This window comes from Chenopodium album, chromosome 1 (genome assembly GCF_948465745.1).
Source record: "Chenopodium album chromosome 1, dcCheAlbu1.1, whole genome shotgun sequence".
Taxonomy (NCBI): Eukaryota; Viridiplantae; Streptophyta; class Magnoliopsida; order Caryophyllales; family Amaranthaceae; genus Chenopodium; species Chenopodium album.
The window spans coordinates 79,642,594-79,661,381 of record NC_137834.1 but is presented as its reverse complement, the minus strand read 5'-3'; the positions used below and the strand labels follow the sequence as shown (position 1 = coordinate 79,661,381).

Below are 18,788 nucleotides of genomic sequence, written 5' to 3'. Positions count from 1 at the left end.
CATACATTCAACTAACCTAAGGATAGTTTTAACTTTTCATTTGATGATTTGAAAAAAATCAACAAAATAAGAACAAAATACTTATGGATACAATGCAATTGAGTTTATATAACAATTTCTCTCTCTCTCTCTTTTTTTTTTATAGGAAAAATAACAAATGGACCCCACTCACCAAAATTTGTTAAATGAAAAATAGAATTGCTACCCAAACTTTTTTTAATTTAGGAGCTAGTTTTTCTAATAAAATTTTTTTAGCAAGTACTCCCTCCGTTTTTAAACACTTGCTCCACTTTTCTTTTTCGGCCGTTTTTAAATACTTGCTCTATTTCCTTATTTGGAAAGTCTTTACAATATTTAACTAATTTCTCTCACTTAGTGGATTCATCACATATTTTCTCTCCTTCAATCCTCTCCACTACTTTTGCTTTTTACAATTTTATATTCTTCCACTTACCCCACTACATCCATTTATTATTATTTTCTCCAATTTCTCCTAAAACTCCGCGCATGGAAAAATGGAGCAAGTATTTAAAAACGGAGGGAGTTGTTGTTCACAAATTGACCTACTCCGTATTAAACAAGTAGTTTGGACAATTTTTCATCCAAAATCCAATCCACAATACAATTAAAATAAGCTATCATTATTTCTCACTTTAGTTAGTTCCGAGTAAAAGAATTACTAGTACAAGGTCAAACCATTAATGCCTTGTCAAACAAGTACTTAAAAAAAAAAAAAGTAAGTTTCAAGTTTACAAATACAAGTACTCTGTACTCATCAACAACACAGCACATCTTTCCCCAAATTTACACTCCAAAAACCAACACTGACCGTGAAAGATCATCGGAAAATAAATGAGCAAAGCGAGTAGCAGCGTAGCAACAACCGATAAAGAGGCGGCGAAACCAAAAGTGGCGGTGGTTGTATTCTTACTAAATGGAAAGAAGGTGCTGCTGGGACGCCGTCGCTCTGCCGTTGGCAACTCCACCTTTGCTCTTCCCGGCGGTAATCTTGAGTTCGGTCCGTCTCTATTTCTCCATCTTCTTCTCTCTTATATATTGCATTTCTGCTTTTTTTTTGGTTTTTCACTTTTTATATTTTATTATGTAGTTGTTGTTCGTCAATGTTTTGCTACCAGAGTCGATTCATTATTATGTGATTTTTTTGCCATTAGAAATTTCAAATTTTCAAATGTGGAGAGATCCTGACAACTGTTAATTTATAGTGTTATGTAATAAAGAGTACGCTTGTCATTTTAATTTTCAATTGATTTGATTATTGTAGGATTACATTTATTCAATCCATTTCAAATTAATTACAATATTAAGATTGAATTTATGAGTTTGGAGTGAAATGTTGCAAAAATTATACGAGAGACTATAAATTTTTGGGATTACATTGAAAAATTATTTGGTTAAAGAACACAAGTATAATACGTACTCTTTCCATCTTAAAATTCGAAAATTTTATCAACAACTACTCATTAAATCACATCTTTTAAAAAGAGTTACTCTGTACCTATTTAATTTTATTTTTTTAAAGAACTATTACAAAGTTGTAAAATTTTTAATAAACACTACCGCTCTAACAATTTCGGCTAGATTCTCCGATATTTGAGTCTCACTTGGATAATTTAGTCAATTTAGATGGTAATTTTACGAGGTAAAGGTAAAAAATAGAACTTACATGCCGAACATTCTAGCCAAAATTATTAGAGGTAGTACTAATTAAACTTTTTACAACTTTGTGAGAATTCTTTTAAAAATTAATTTTAATTCTCATACTTACCTACTTCCAAAACACATGCTTTAATTGATAATTGTTGACAAAATTTCCTTACAACAATTACTTATTCCATCTTACTTATATTAATCCATTTTTCTACTTTCGATGTCTAATTAATTTGGTCTTAGTTTTGTGTGAATTTGGTTACTCAAAATAAAATTATTACTCTTAGGGTATGTTCTCATATACTCAGCAGTGAAATTTGATGTGGGGCCTAATATGTACTCGTAATATGCCTTTCATTGTAAAATTTGTACCTAATATTTTGTACTACATGATCATCAAATTAAAATAAAGTAGCACGGATTATTATCTACGTAGTATTTAAATTGAGCAGCAAATTATCTTCATCAAAATGAAATTTTAATGTAATAATTTACCCAATAATTTCAGGGGAAAACTTTGAGGAATGTGCAGCAAGAGAAGTGAAGGAAGAAACAGGGTTAGAAATAGGAGCAACAGAGTTACTAACTGTGACCAACAACCTCTTTGTTGAAGGGCCTAAGCCTTTACATTATGTCACCATCTTCCTCCGTTCGTCCCTAACAAATACCGATCAAGTTCCACAAAATCTAGAGCCCGAGAAATGTGATGGTTGGGATTGGTATGATTGGGACAATCTTCCTCAACCACTCTTTTGGCCTCTTGAGAAAATGGTTAATAGCGGATTCAACCCCTTCCCTGCCTAGTGTAGCGATGATCTTATACACTACGTACTTTGTAAGAGCTAGCGATTTGAATTGGACTCACGAGTGGTGTTCGTGTTTGACATGGGTATCAACCAGTTTTCATCATGCTAAACTTATATTGAAAATTGATGAAAGTATGGTAAAATTAGATTGAATAATACTCTTTGTGATCCTTTGTCAAAAAAAAAAAAACTCTTTGTGGCATGTTCGGATAACAATGTATGCAGTTATGCACATATATGTGGGTTATGTTTTGATGTTATTGCTTTGGCATTACTTTACTAGTGCTTTTGTACTATACTACTTTTCTATTGTGTCATTTATCTTAATCTATTATGAATTCAATTTCTTCATTTCTTGTCAAGGTTGTTAGTTTTGATGATTTATTATGTAGACACTTCCTTTTTGATGGTATAACTATTGAATATGGACATGTATTTATTACTCCTTGAGTTAATATATACTTAATACTTGTAAATGCATTGATAGTTCACTTAGGGTCTGTTCTGATTGACTGAACTCAGCTGAACTGAACTGAACTTATTAATTAGTGATTTTTAACTACGGATTAGTGATCTTTGATTATTTATTGATTATTTATTACTATACATATGTGTATATACAAATGTACATATTAAAATATTTACGAAAAATATACTATATAATTATAAAATTTATGGAAAATATATTAAAAACTTGAAACCTCTAAACATTTTAAACACATATACTATTTAATTTAAAAATAAAATAGTATTATGACAAAAGAACGCAAAACACTTACATGTATCTAACCCATTTAAACAAATTTAAAAAAAAATATTTTAAAAAAAAAGAAAAAAAACACGAAAAGCTAACAGAGGCAACGACCTAACAGTCCAACACCCTAACCCACTCTCTTTAATGTTTTAGTTAATACATGTATCTAACTAGTATCTAACCCCAAATTATTATTATTATTATTATTATTATTATTATTATTATTATTATTATTATTATTATTATTATTATTATTATTATTATTATTATTATTATTATTATTATCATTTATTGATTATTATTATTATTATTATTATTATTATTTTGATTATTATTATTATTTATTGATTATTATTATTATTATTATTATTTTGATTATTATTATTATCATTTATTGATTATTATTATTATTATTGTTGTTAATATTATTATTATTGTTGTTGTTGTTGTTGTTGTCGTCGTCGTTGTAATAAGAGCTTAAAAGAATGAAATTTGGTTTTATATCATTAGCAATATCATTAGACATAAATTAAGAGCTGAACTGAACTGAACTGAACTCAACTGAGCTGAGCTGAACTGAACTGAACTGAAGAGAACAGGCCCTTAGTAACATCATAAAAGAAAAGGTCCAAATCAAGTAAAACAAAGATTAATTAAAGCATATATATCATTGAAAAAGCTTATAATAATAAGAGACTTTTGAAATTAGTTATTTGGTTATTATATACACTGAAACAATTATTAATTAGCAATTATTTACCTAACTTTAATTTTTTACACAACCTCTAATCAAACCAACTAATATAACTAGCTACTCAAACTAGTTCGTTAATACAATTGGCTACCAACTAATTACCAAACAAGACCAATGAATATAAGGGTTAAAACAAAATAACATGAACCATAAAAGAACAAAAGAATTTAAACGAAATAGCAAGAACCCTAAAATAACATGAGGTTACTGTTTATGTTACTCATTGTAAATGAGAAATGAATTGCACGGCAAATTAGTAAGCTGACTTTAATTTAGAGTTGCTTTTTAAGAACAAAAGCTTACAATCTTTGAGGAGATCTTGAAGGATCTTCATGTTATTTTATTGGAGGACATGACTGGTGTGGCATCATCAGGACTTATACCGGACCAAAGACCGGTTTTTTTAAAATTACTCGCCTTGGAGATTATCGAACTAGTTTCTTTGGTCTAGTGCGGTCCATTTTCCCTGTCCAAATCGGTTTTTGAACATCTCTAAAAGTCAATTTAAACAGCACACTTGTCAACGCAAAGTGCAAAACTATGATCTACAACAAAAAAAAAAAAAATATACTCCGTATTTAAAAAAAACATACGTTGTGATAACTCTAATAACGCCATACACAAGTATGTTTACCATAAACAAATTGTCCAAAAAGGCGGGTGTACGTTAATTTATTGTAAGACGGGTTAAAATTATCTTAAAGTATTTAAAGTTACTCTTTATATTACAAAAGTTATTATTTTTCTAATGATATCTTTTAACTTACAAAAATTTATAATGTATTAGATTAATCATATTAGTCTTTATAGTACTCCCTCCGTTTTTAAATACTTGCTCCACTTTTTATTTTCGGCCGTTTTTAAATACTTTATCCATTTCCTTATTGGTAAAGTTTTTACAATATTTAATTCATTTTCTCTCAACTAGTGAACTCAACATAAATAATATTTTATTAATTTCATATTCTCTTTCTTCTAATTCTCTCCACTACTTTTGTTTTTTTACTATTTTTTATTCTTCCACCTACCCCACTACGTATGGAGAAATGGAGCAAATATTTAAAAAAAGAGGGAGTATGTAATCATGAATCTATAATAAATTACACATTAAAATAAAATTCACGACTAGAAAACAGGCAAATAACGACGGAATTTTTTTCGTCGGAAAGGAAACACCCTGTTTTCCGTCGGAACCGATTGTCAGAAAACCTTTTGTAGGAAAAACGACCTTTTTCGATGGAATTTCCATCGGAAACACTATTCCGACGCAATTTTTGACGAAAATCAGTCCATCTGAAGTGATTTTCAGGCCCGGAAAAGTCCGTCGAAAATTCCACCGGAAATTTTCGACGGAAATTCAGTAGGAAAATAAATAATAATAAAAAAAAAACCTGCCCCGTCACCACCTGTATCCCCTTCCCTCCTAAGCCACCTTCTAAAATCACCTTAACACCACCGCAATTCACCCCACCCACCACCAATACACCACCAACCACCACAATTCCCCACAACCCCTTACTTACAAAGACCCACCACCAAAACCCATAGCCAACCCAAATCCACCCACCTAACCCTAACCCAAACCCCAACCCAGCTTCACCAACCTAACCCAAACCCTAACCCAGATCCACCCACCTAGCTAACCCAAATTTACCCAACTATACCAAAACCTGACCGAACCCTAACCAAAAACCACCAAAATTCTGACAAAAAATAAAAAAAATCCCCATAAATTATATAAAAAAAAACCCTAAAATCCAAACTTCAACAGTCACCACCATAGATTTAAAAAAAAAACAAAAAAAAACCGAAAAAGGACAACTAAAATAAAAAATTCAGAAAAAAAAGATACATACCTGAATTTGACCACACAAAACCTCGAAATTAATTCTATAAGGCCAAATTCGACCATGAAAACTCTAGATCTAGAGTTTTTATGGTCAAATTTAACCATAAAACCTTCGTTTAGCATCGTTGATGTTGACGTTGATGTCTGTTTTGGTGTTGTTGTTCACGTCAGTGTTGTGGTAGCGGGTGGTTAGTGTTGGCGGTGGTAGTGGGTGGCGGTGGTAAATAGAAAGAGGGGGGAAGTAGATAAGGAAGATGATAGGAGAGAAAGGCGAGAAGAAGGAGATTGAAGGAGAACGAGAAGAAGAAAATGAGGAAAGAGAAGAGGAGATTGAAGGAGAACGAGAAGAAGATGATGAGGAAAGAGAAGAGGAGAGAGAAGGAGAAGATAAACGCACAAAGATAAAAAGAAGTAAAAAGAGAAAGAGAAGGGGGAAAGAGAAAAAGAAGAGGCGGAAAAAAGGAAAGGTATTAGGGTTTTTTTTAAAAGCTTTTATTTTTAAAAAATAATATTCATAAATCCGTCGGAATATATGTAATTTTTCGTCAGAATATATTTTATTTTCCGTCGGATTTTTCCGATGGAATGGTTGAATTCATCGGAATATCCGACGGAATAAAATCCATCGGAAATTTTGACTTTTTCTGGCGGAATAATGGGTCCGTCGGAAGCAGTCTGTCGCTATTTTCCTGTTTTCTAGTAGTGATTAAAACCAACAAAAAAATTAAAAGTTACCCTTAAATGGGTTAAAGTTACCCTCAACCAACCGTCTTACAATTAAATTAATGTACACTCGCATCACAAAAAACTTATTGATAATCATATGTTTAAACACAAAAGACAAAAGTTAAAGTGATTTTTTTTTTTTGAAAAAAGATTGATTCATAAATAAAAAATCATACGAAATCTATAAAGTGATTTTGGAAAATGATAAACATAGGCTATGTTTAAGAAGCTAAAAAGGGAAATATTGAGGAAAAAATAACATTAATTACACCGATCTACGCGTGATTTTGTCATGAATTCCCAACTTAATTCCATTTTAGGAAGTATATTAAATGCTTATATGTAGCCCTTAAGCCGTAAATGCTACATATATCATTACCCTTTAAATATAAGGATTTTTTTGACAATTACCACCTACAATTGTTGTTGTTTTAGGAATTACCACCTACGTTTTTTTTTTTCATTGAAATTTACCACCTACATTTTATGAAAATGATAAAACTTCCCACCATTTGAAAGATGATGTCAGGTGGGGCCCACAAACCCGGTCTTCCCCTCATTTTCCCTACATTTCTTTCCTTCCTCTTTCGTTTCTCTATCTTTCTTCTTCATCTCCATTCTAATTTTGCACAAATACTAAAATTAAATTGCTAAATTAAAAAAAATTAGGGTTTCAAAATTCATTTTTCTTGCTTCAAATCTTCAAAAGTTAGGGTTTCTAGCAATTTGATTTCAAGTTATGCCTTAGATGAAAGTGGAAGAAGAGGGAACTGAGAATCGAGTGAAGAAGAAAGAAGACGGAGGGAAATAGCAAGGATGACATCATCTTTGAGGCGTTGGTTAAAATGGTGGGAAGTTTTAGTGTTTTCATAAAATGTATGTGGTAAATTTCAATTAAAAAAAATTGTAGGTGATAATTTCTAAAACAGCAACAATTATAGAAGGTAATTGTCAAAAAATCCTAAATATAATAAATACATGACAATTGAATCAAATAAGCACATCCTTTCAACAGAGTTACGATTGTTGTTTCAAATTGTACATTCTTCATACCCTATCTATTTCATATCGCTGTGATTTACAGCCTTCTTTGACGAGGAGGTCTATCAATCTGTTGTAGCCGTGATGAAAATTTCCGTCTAATTCTTCATCTGATTGTGATATAGATGAGGGAATATTTTTCTTGAATATTAACAAAATGCTCATAATATATACAAGCTAAGGCCTTCAATATAAGGCTTAACAGTAGCCTAATTACAAGGAACTAATTGATAGCCTTTGAGTATAAGATATACATTACAAAAATATCTTAAGATATATATTTAACACACCCTCTCAATCGAAGCGAGAGGTCTACGAACACTGAGACTATCCCTAAAGTCGTCAAAGCCTCCTCTTGAGTCAAAATCTACCGAGCCTTATAGAAAGGAGTAAGAGGATTACTCTGCCAAATTAACGTGCCTACTCCTCGGTAAGGCTTGGTTAGTCCCCCAACCATTTGCAATACCATACGATTGTCAGTAACTGGAGCCCCAACGTTTTTTAATTGATCCGCAAGGGACTTGATACGATGGCAATATGCCAAAGCATTTGGAAAGTCCTCCGTAGCAGTAGAAGAGAATTCGTGTTCTAGAGCAACAACACGGGAATGTTGGTTGTCTTGGAATATATCATGCAATCTATCCCAAGCTTCCATGGCCGTGGCATCGGGCTCGATTATGGTCTGCAATAAGTCACGAGAGATTGTAGAATAAATCCACGATATAACCATGGCATCCAAGGTTGACCAAAGTCCTTTCTCTTCATCAGTAGAAGGAGGATGAGCCTTGGTTTTAGGAGGGATTATATGATCCAGGACCTTGTGAGATTTTGCGTGAATTTTAAATAGCTCTGCCCACGTAGAATAAGAGACGTTCTCCATCTCAAGAACAATGGGAACACTGTTTTTGATGTTGGTGACGGTAAACGCAGGCTGAAACGATGATTTGTTATACGACATGGTTTGCAGCCGAAAAATAACAGAGAAAAGAACAGAGAAAGAATAGAGAAACAGTGGGCAGAAAGCGAAAGCAAAGGGCAAGCGGAAACGAGAATTAAACCGTATTTCCTTAAGGAGAAACAAAATAAAGAGAAATTAGTTTTTTTTTTTGAATAAAGAGAAATTAGTTTAGTACTTTAGTGATATCCTAATTTAAATTAGGACATCTAATTTAAAAACGGAGATGGTAAATTTGGAAATAATGGGATTCTAATCCGTATTTCCTTAAGGAGCACGTGACATGACCCCAAGTCTACCCATAAAATATCGAATCAGTTCGTCTTCCTTAAAAACAGATTTCTGAAAATTTATTAAAGGCGGGCGAAGCAGAACCTTTGCACCACTTTCTCTCTCCTCCTCTGCTACTCAACTCCTTCACTCTCAGGTTAATTTTTTACTTACTCTCTCTTCCTTTCAATGCTTCTGGTTTCAATTGCTTCTAATTTTTCTTAATTTTAATTTTATTTATCTCCATTAAAAAGGATTAATTTCACCGAATTTGTTGTTTTTTTTTTTTTTTTTAATGAAAATTTATGCTTCGATATGCTTTGTCTTGCATTTATTTTTTTTGTATGTTGTTAATGATTTTTATCAGATCGATTGAGAGGTTTTGCTCGTATATTGCTCTAATTTTCTAATTTTCGAGAAAAATTGAATGCAATTTTTGAAGAATTATGTGGTGAAGTAAGGAATATTGTCTTTGTGCCATTGGGTTTTAGAATTTAGGAAAAAAGGCAATGCTTTAGTAAGTGAAAATTTAGGCCAGAAGTTGATCAATTAGGGCTTAACCCGCAATTTTTTTTTTTGGTTGATTTGTATTATTAAGTATTGATGTTATGCAATAGGGAATTGAAGATCAATACCGGAAGAACAATTGATTGGCTAGGGTTTTGTTAATACAGGGTAGTTTAAATTGATGCATGTGGTATGTCCCGGAAGACGGCGGTGGGTACCAATTGATCTGCATTTAGGGGTTCCAGTTGATTTGCATGTTGATATTGAAAAGTAAACTTTATGGTGTTTAGGAGCAGATCTAGGGTGCTGTGTTCATATTACTACTGATATTAGTAGTGTTGAATGTCGGTGTTTATAAGGAGTAGTAGAAGTAGAAGACTTGATTTTAGGGTTGTATTTGCTAGGACCCTTGTGTGATGTAAGTGTTGGACTTGAAAAGCTTGAAATTTTTGTAGAAAGATACAAATACTATCAAGCTGAAATATTAGCTGATAGTAAGCTGAAATATTAGTTGATAGTAAGCTGAAATATGGAATTACGGGGCGAATGTATATACTTTATATTTGTTCAAGGTTTCTTATGGTTTAACGCAATACTTGTACAGTAAATTATTTGTTTACCTGTAAGCTTGATTATAGGAATTTTAGTACAAGAAGGAAATCATCTTAGTTTGTGAGAAGATTTTTTTACCCAGGATGGTGTACATTCTGTAAAATATTGGGTCTAGCTAGACGATTTGTCTCTTCACGTGCCTCGTCTACTGGAATCAGGAATGCAACTATAAGGCACCCTGTAATTGATCCAGTTCAAATATTTTATTTTTACCTTTTTAAACTGAAGTAGATGATAGACTGCAATAGGTCATTCCCTCTTGTTTAATTTGCAAAACTATACTAAGTGAATGACAGTCATGGCACCGCTTCCTAGTTTAGTTTAAAAATTCAAGAGAAACTGATTTTATGAGGGTTCTAATATTAAACTTATGTAGAGATATTCAACTTAGTGTATAAATTATAAGGTCCTTGAGTAGAATAATATCACTCCCTTTGTCCCAAATGAGCTAAAACACTTTGACTAGGCATCCTTATACAGGGGAAGGGAATGAAGTATTACGGAGTATGAATACACCATAAATGAACGTACACAAAATTTGGAAGAATTTGTTTCAAGCATTTTGAAATGTACAAAAAAGCTTGGTGTTTCTTTTATTTGGGGCAAAGGGAGTAGTTCATATCATACACTGTTCCTGATGAATGGTTTTAATAAATTATTTTTTATCGTTGTCAATTGACAATTCATGGGGTTTAAATGCTAACTGATAGCACTCATAGAAGTGATGTATGTGCAGATTAGTTTAAGTAATTACTGCTTTCGCTAAAGCTCTGAAATATAGCTACATTCCGAGAACAAGGGTTGGTCCACAAAGCATGGTTGGGGAGGACGTCCTACTACGCTGTACCTCAAGTGAATCAGATGATATGAAAAGTTTGGATTCTATTTCCATTATAAAAAATAATGCTGATGGATCTCAGACAACTGTCAATAATGTTGAAAACGGCATCTTTAGCATTGACGATTTAGGGCAGGCAAAGGAAGAAATTCAGGGCACTCAAACCATGGCTGAAAGCTTGAACAAAGATCTAACTTTGCAGCCACCAATAAAGAGGTCTGAAGTGGTTGAAACATTGTCAGTGGGTCAGTTTTCAAAGGTGAATGTTATTCAACCCAACAATAATGGTGGAATTGGTTCCTTAGTTGGTCAGAATGAGGAACTTGGAACTGACAAAATCACTGGTAAGTACATTTAGAACATCCAGTATTATAGCTTGAAACAATTGGATCTGTTTGAAATGTTATGATACAGCAAGGTCTTCTTGCCTCCTGGATTAATCTCACTTTGTTTTACTGTTAATATATCAAGCCATGACTCTTAGGTGTTATTGATTTCTGGGTGTTGCTGAGACATTATTGTGGGAAGATGATATGATATTCGTAGATTCTCATGTGAATGTTGGGTCGATGTTCTTTTTGCTTTTTTTTTTTACACCAAGTTGTTGTTCTTAGTAAAAAAATTCCATTTTTTGGTAATCATTTTTATTTATTACATTGCTTCATATTTTTTTTGGTAATCATTATTTCTTGTTACATTGCTTCATATTTTCAGCACATTAAATCAAAGTAAGCTTGTATAAATCTTGGGTTCATGCTCGGCAATGTGTTTTGACCAATTTTCTTTATTAATGGTTTTTGGATTATATGAAATCTTTGCTATTTTTTTTGTAATCACTATTTCTTATTACATTGCTTCATATTTTCAGCACATTAAATCAAAGTAAGAGGTTCATGCTTGGCAATGTGCTTTGACCAATTTTCTTTATTAATGGTTTTTGGATTATATGAAATCTTTGTTATTTTGTAGTATATTATTTTGCTGTTGACCCATGATATTCATTAGTATGACTTATATTGTTTTACAGTAGTCTTATATCATAATATTTCTTTAATGCGGGTTTGTCACCATTAATAGGTTCTAAAACACCTGAAGATGAATGCAATAACAAAGAGTCCTCAGTTCGTGTAGTTTATAGTTCTTTACCAAGGTTGGTATAAGTGCCTATGATTTTGTTGGAACAATATTTCTTACTTCTGATATACTTTTTCCTTCAAACTTTGATCTATTATCTTGCAGCCACAGCAAAAGAAAGCTTGAGGAATTCTTACATCAGTGGTCTGAGTGGCACACTCAACATTTAATGCCAGCTGAGGTGAGCTTTTTTCTTCAAACTATCAGAACTGTATGATCAAATCAAACTAATTTATTTACTTGGGGGTTTACTTTCACTTGTCATCTGAGATCTGACACCAGGCTCTTGAATGTATGACCATTTCAGGATCCAGCTTACTGTTTAGAGTCTGGTGAGGAAACTTACTTTCCTGCATTACGTGTTGGTTCGGAGAAGCCTTTGGCATTGGTATGTTCTCTTTCTCTCATCCAACCTTAAACCTAGGTGCTTTGGTGTAGGACTCCTAAAGTCTTGCCATTTACGTTAAAGGAAAAGACTTATTTGTTATTTCAGTTACTATAAAATGCTTGAACAATCATTTAGCTGGATGCATATGATGACCCCCCCCCCCCCCCCCCCTCTTTTTTTTTGGAGAAATTTATGTAAAGGTGAAGAGGACTTAGTGGATTGTCTTTTTTGGCTGTTTTTCTGGTCATTATTACTTGCTAATTAAAGATTGAGTGACAACCATTGGTAAACTTATTCAGTATCCATATGACATTTAAATCAGTTACTTTGTATGTAATCTAGAAACTTTCATGTCATGTATGTTCAAAGAACTTTATGTTTAGTAAAAGCATCTTGCTGGAGGTTCAGCCTTTATTAGGCAGACACTTACAAATCCAATCTTGCACAGGAATTATTGGCATCCCCACTCACTAAAATTTACTTTTTATATAAGGTTTCACCTAACACATATTTTCTTTTGGATGCTAGTCATTTACGATGGATGGCCAGGTCCTGAAAAGGCAACGGAAAGAGTCATTATCTGTGAATAATGATTGCTCACCATTGTATGATCGAGGATATGCTGTTGGTTTGGCATCTGATGGGGGGAATGTTGAAGATAGGTAAGAATTCAGTGAGGCCTTTATGTCCAAAGTAGGATGTTATGACAAATACTTTACTTATTCTTGCTTTTTGTGAGTAGAAAAGTGAGAAAAGAAATTGATCTTAAAATTCGATTTGGATTTGGTTCTATAGATATGCTTTATGCTTGATTTTGCTGCTGAAGTATGGCATACCCTTGGATTATATGTTATGTGTGTCTGAAGTAGGATCTTATGATAAATGCTCTACTTTTTCCTGTGTCTAATGTGGTAAGCTAAGGGAACTAGGGACTAAAGAATTTGAGCTAAAATTGAATGTGAAAATAGTTCTGTAGACAAGCTTGGTGCTTGACAAGGCTGCTGCTGAAGTATTGCTTTGGCAACCCTTGAATACATGAAGTCATGAAGTATATATGTTATGATAGAATTTTTCTATATCTGAAGTCATATATTTAAAGGTGGCTATTGGTATGTACTCTTAGTGACGTGATACATAGTACATTGGATTGCGTTGTTGAATTTAGCCTATTTAGTCAGTCGTCTTCTGTGAACCTCTGGAGGCAAAACAGCTGAATATTGTGCTTACTGTTGACAGCATTCCTTTTCACAAGTTTGGGAAATAAAATGTATGATTAAGATTGTTTGACTTGTAACATCTGACTAGGAAACCAATTTGTTTAGCAGATTGGACTCATTGCAGTACTCAATGTGTGTTAGTGAAAAGCTACACATATTTTAGAATATTATTTGATGGCTATGGCTTGTGATATACTGATATATATGATTTAAACAAGGAAAATAATTTTTGTCCCTGTGGTTTCAGCATCGTAGATATGCGTGAAGCTCCTCGCTGCTTCAATTGTGGTTCATATAATCATCCTCTCACTGAGTGTAAAAAGCCTCGTGATAATGCTGCTGTAAACAGTGCCCGCAAGCAATTTTTAAGCAAAAAGAACCAGAATGGTCGTCCCCGTGTCCAAACTCGGTATTACCAGGAATCTGCTGGTGGCAAGTTTGAGGGGCTTAAACCAGGTGCTCTTTCAGCTGAAACAAAGAAGTTGCTGGGTTTAGGGGTGAGAGCTCACTCTTTCTTTGTAATAAATTTTATATAATATACAAAGTATTAATCTATTACTGAACTATGGAATGTTTGTATAAGGCCTTTTGCGATATTCTTTTACTGATTAAGTATGCTTCAGGTCAATAAGCTACTCTGTAAATTTTTTGATGTGTTACAGGAGCTTGATCCACCTCCATGGCTTAATAGGATGCGTGAAATTGGATATCCGCCAGGGTACATAGGTAAACAGTTATTTATGCCTATTTGAATTAGATATTTTTATTGATTTCCATATGCTAGGATTAGATTATATACTTTTTATGTTTGTGTTTGTTTGGTTGACATCCAATTACTTGGGAAGAACAACTTCCTAGGAAGTAAAAGTTTGAGGAGTTTTTTTTAGTTAGCATGAGTATAGGAAGTTCCATCTCCCACTTAATTGTGGATGTAGTTTACCTAGTCCCACAGGCCAAAGGTACATAGAACTTTTCATGGGAATTCTAACTGTCTAGCAATTTATATTGCTCACTTCTTAGGAAGCGAAACTCCTTAGGAATAGCAAATTTATGGGATGTTTAACTTTCTACATGCGACTTAATGATCACTTAGATTAAAGAAAGTAAAAGATTATATCAAACTTGGTCCATGCCAATTCACCCGAAGACTACTGTATTTAATTTTATTTTAAAGATCCTTTTGCAACTATTTTACATCAGATGAAGATGAAGAGGACCAGCCTTCAGGAATTTCAATCTTTGGTGATGAAGAAACGCAGAATCTTGATGGGAAAAATGACCTTCAATTAGATGTTGGAAAATCCCAAAAGAAATTTACTGTAGATTTTCCTGGTATTAATGCCCTTATACCAGAGAATGCAGATCAAATGAAGTGGGCAGCACCTGTAATTCCAACACCTGAGCATGCCTGGAACCAATCAAACAACAGATGGAATCATGCTCGAGATTCTCTGAATAATGGGGTTTTCCGTGGTGGGTATGGGCAGACAGGGCTGCGGAATCACATAGAGCCCCCATATTCTCACTTTGGTCTCGGATTAAGTCCACCACTACCTCATAATCCACATCATTATTTTCCTAGAGAACCATTCAGCCCGAGAGGTCTCTCAGTTCCTGGAGGCCCACGTTATGGGAGTCCAGGTGATGCACCGAGGCCTTTTCTGCATTATAACTACGGTAGTATCTGACCTCATTCTCACATATCCTGCTTAGTTATGGTAGCTTAGTTAGATGGAAGAAGGAATCAAGTGGTCTGCGAAAGTGATTTAATTCATCTTAGATGTATAATAAGAATTAGTTGTCATCATTGTCAATGATGATTAACCTTGCTCACTGAAACCGACGGAACAGTTCCATCAATTATCAGGTGATGCAATTTTTCTGAGTAAGTTCCGATCCATCGACAATTCTACCCAAAGTAGGATATCCCATTTTACCTGTTGTGTATGATATGAAATTATGAATGTAACTAAACCTTTGTTGGTTCATTCATGTTATGTCATCAAATATTTTAACTTGGTTTGGTATGGTCATGTATGCTCAACGGTAAGTGGGTTCACCCAGAAGTGCTTAGAAGTAACTGCTCTTATGGTGGTTGGTTCTTTTGATCTACAGTTAGGTCATCTGTGAACTTGTTCTGGCCCCATAGTTTTGTATTTCTTACGCATGACCGTTGTTTGCTTAGTTTCTCATTTTCAATTTTTTTAAAATTTTTTCACTTGCTTTTAGTGTTAGTTTATTGTATTATATGGTCATCAAACTATTCACAATTATAATAATAATTATTATGACCATTAAAATCAACAAAAATTGACCATTGTTACGTATGTATATCTAGCACTTGTGGGGTGCATTTGATGGTCGTCACCGCTATATGATCACCTTGGATCCTTCATTCGTAATTTATTATATATATTTCATGTTTTATTAAGAGCTTACTTTATTCAATTGTTTGTGGGTAAACAACTTTTTTTTTTTTACTCATTTATAGTATTCTTTTTGTTAGTGTTTTTTTGTATAAAACTCCTTTCAAAATGTGCATAATGTATTTAGTAGATTTCTTTTAGTACATTCTCTACTGGACCATTCGATTTACCAGTGTATTATAAGTTTGCCAAATTAGGTGTTATTAATCTTGGGAAAATTTGCAAATTGCAGCCATTTAAAGTTCGTATTTTGCAAATTGCAGCCCAAAAGTTCATATAAATTGTAGATTGCAGTCCGATTTATCTTTTTCATCGGTTTACAAGTTGAAAAACCTTCGATTAAGGTTTTAGGGGCCATTTTAGTTCTTAGGGGACCGAATAGAGCTCGGAATTAACAAAAAAATAACGCAAGTATCTCGTTTTGCGTAACAAAAGTGTATCGATTTGTGGGAAACTGTAAATATGAGACACTTACGTTATTTTTTTTGCTAATTTCGAGCTCAATTCGGGCCCATAAGGACTAAAATGACCCCTAAAACCTTAACCGAAGAATTTTCAACATGTAAACCGATGAAAAAATTGAATCAGGTTGCAATTTACAATTTATACGAACTTTTGGGCTGCAATTTGCAAAAAAATAAAATTAAATGACTGCAATTTGCAAAATACGAACTTTAAATGGCTGCAATTTGCAAATTTTCCTTAATCTTGGCTATGCAAGTTTTTGTTATAATTTGTCATGGGAGAGTCTAATGAGCGACTTTTGGTTGATCTTGCGTAATAAATCTTCGATGATGATAGGGTTATTTATATACGGAGTACAAAATATAAGAAGCTTAATAAGAAAATGATAAGATTTATTAAGTATTAACAATACTGATTGATGCATGATTTTGTCCAAATTTCTACATTATACGAAGTATTGTTTTAGGATATACATGAAGTTTCTGATATACCTCTCACCATTGTATATTTTCTTTATTTCAAAATATTGCTACACTTAAATCAAAAAGCTCTCAATTTTTTAGCTCAAGTGTTGAAAGTTTATTTATTTATTTATTATTATTTTCTATTTAAAATAAATTGGAAGAAGTACATTGTACCAATAAAAAAAATTATCCTTAATGAAAAGTACAGTAATGACTTAAATCTCTTCACATAGTGAAAACATGTTGAAGATGAATGATAAATTTATTGATAAAGTTCCAAAATGTATAATTATAAAATGGGTAAATTCTGATTTGGTGTTCGAAAAGCTATGATCCTTTAGTAAAAAGCTTGAAGAAACGCCGACCTAGGAGAGAGAAAAAGACATAGCTTGTGGCTCAAAGAATAGCATATACTCCTAGTGCATGATTAAGTTGCATCAAGTTAATAATAACACAAGAAGAAAAAAGATAGAGGAAAACAAGGAAAAGAGGAGACAACAATTAAGTGGGTTAGTCATTATTGATATACGTGCATTAGTGCTTCATGTTTCTTGTTTGTGGACCTTTTTTTTTTGGTATCATTAGAGGTTAATTATACTGTAATATTACTGCTAATTTAATAATTAATGTTGGGATTAATTTTGGGATGATCAAAATTTGGGAGTCCTAAGCTAGCTAAGTAGCTAGTCTTTGGGTTCTGTTATTGATGGTGGGTATGGTTTTGGTGTGTTTTTACCTGCTCTTTTTGTAGGTTTTAGCCCTTTCCAATGTAAGTCAAGTATCTTTAGTCAATTTTATTTTTCTGTCTTTTATTATCTTTTTCTTCATCAAAATTTTGCTTGTGAGTTGTGGCTGGCATAGGGTGCTAATTTTTCAAACTTGATTGAGTAGGATTGTGGGAGTGATAGTGAATTGAGGCAAATAAAAATCAACTTGTCGAGAGATTGTTATACACGGTACACCCATGAGTATTTTGTTCTCTGATGATTATTTTTCTTTTAATTATCAAATGAAGAGTAAAAATTAACTTTGTATTAGTTGGGTGTACTGTATACCTGGGTGTATATAAAATATTCTACAACTTGTAAGTTGCTTGAACTCTATATTGAATTCGAATGAAATTAACCCTAGCTTGAACTTGAATCGAAATGTTAATTAGTTCAATTGATTTAACTCGACGCAAAAACATTACATAATACGTAACTTTTCTAAAAAAACAAGACTATTTTTTTTTTTTGAAAAAAATAAATAAACAAGACTTTTTCGTGCTAATTGAAAATAATTTCCCTTGTGTTAAAGTGTAACATATTTCTCATACGGTAAACTATTTCGTACTAATTGAAAATAAGTTCTAATAAACAATGCTAAATGCATACAAATACTCTGTAATAAGTTTTGGTGTGTATGATTGCCTTCACAAGTATCTATCTTGAGTTGTTCTAGTTAGATCAAACCCCACTAGAGATAATTTAGGATGAAAATTCCCTTACCCTATTCTTCCCCACATTCAAAATATCTAGTCCACTAACCACGACATGTTACAGTCTTACAGATTATGCCTAAAGCCTACTGACATTTTAGATAAAAACAAAAAAAACCACTAAACATTTTTTATTTCTTCAACACCTAATCAGACTGACATAATAGATCTTCTCATAGACAAAAGCTTAAACATGTTTCTTTTTACGACTTTTATTTTTGTTAGATCTATCAATATATATATATATTTTTTTTAAAAAAAGCTACATATAACAGCTAATACTATGATACCAAGTATACAACAGTAGTGTAGTAGAAACATTAGACTTTTTATCTTTGTTGGGTCCCTTTAACCGAAATCATAACCCAAATGCGACACTTCCTTTGTCTCCTTCAATCTTACTATTTCCTGAATTTCAACTCTTTTCTTTCTTT

At 32.8% G+C, this 18,788-nt stretch overlaps 2 protein-coding genes and 1 pseudogene across 2 annotated transcripts; 2 read left to right on the top strand and 1 right to left on the bottom strand.

The window, feature by feature from the left end:
* Positions 1-852: 852 nt before the first annotated feature.
* On the top strand, positions 853-2,472 carry LOC145636218 (nudix hydrolase 1 pseudogene; annotated as a pseudogene).
* Positions 2,473-7,965: 5,493 nt separating this feature from the next.
* LOC145636211 (uncharacterized) lies at positions 7,966-8,556 on the bottom strand. Its single transcript, XM_081687708.1, has one exon. The coding sequence runs from the start codon at positions 8,554-8,556 to the stop codon at positions 7,966-7,968; it is 591 nt and encodes a 196-aa protein (XP_081543834.1).
* Positions 8,557-8,828: 272 nt separating this feature from the next.
* On the top strand, positions 8,829-15,536 carry LOC145608771 (uncharacterized). The gene is made up of 9 exons (XM_081664400.1): positions 8,829-8,980; positions 10,679-11,124; positions 11,858-11,930; positions 12,020-12,095; positions 12,222-12,302; positions 12,831-12,964; positions 13,767-14,016; positions 14,182-14,245; positions 14,720-15,536. Exons 2-9 carry the CDS (start codon positions 10,758-10,760, stop codon positions 15,205-15,207), a joined length of 1,533 nt encoding a protein of 510 aa, XP_081520526.1. The 5' UTR covers positions 8,829-8,980; positions 10,679-10,757; the 3' UTR covers positions 15,208-15,536.
* Positions 15,537-18,788: the final 3,252 nt, after the last annotated feature.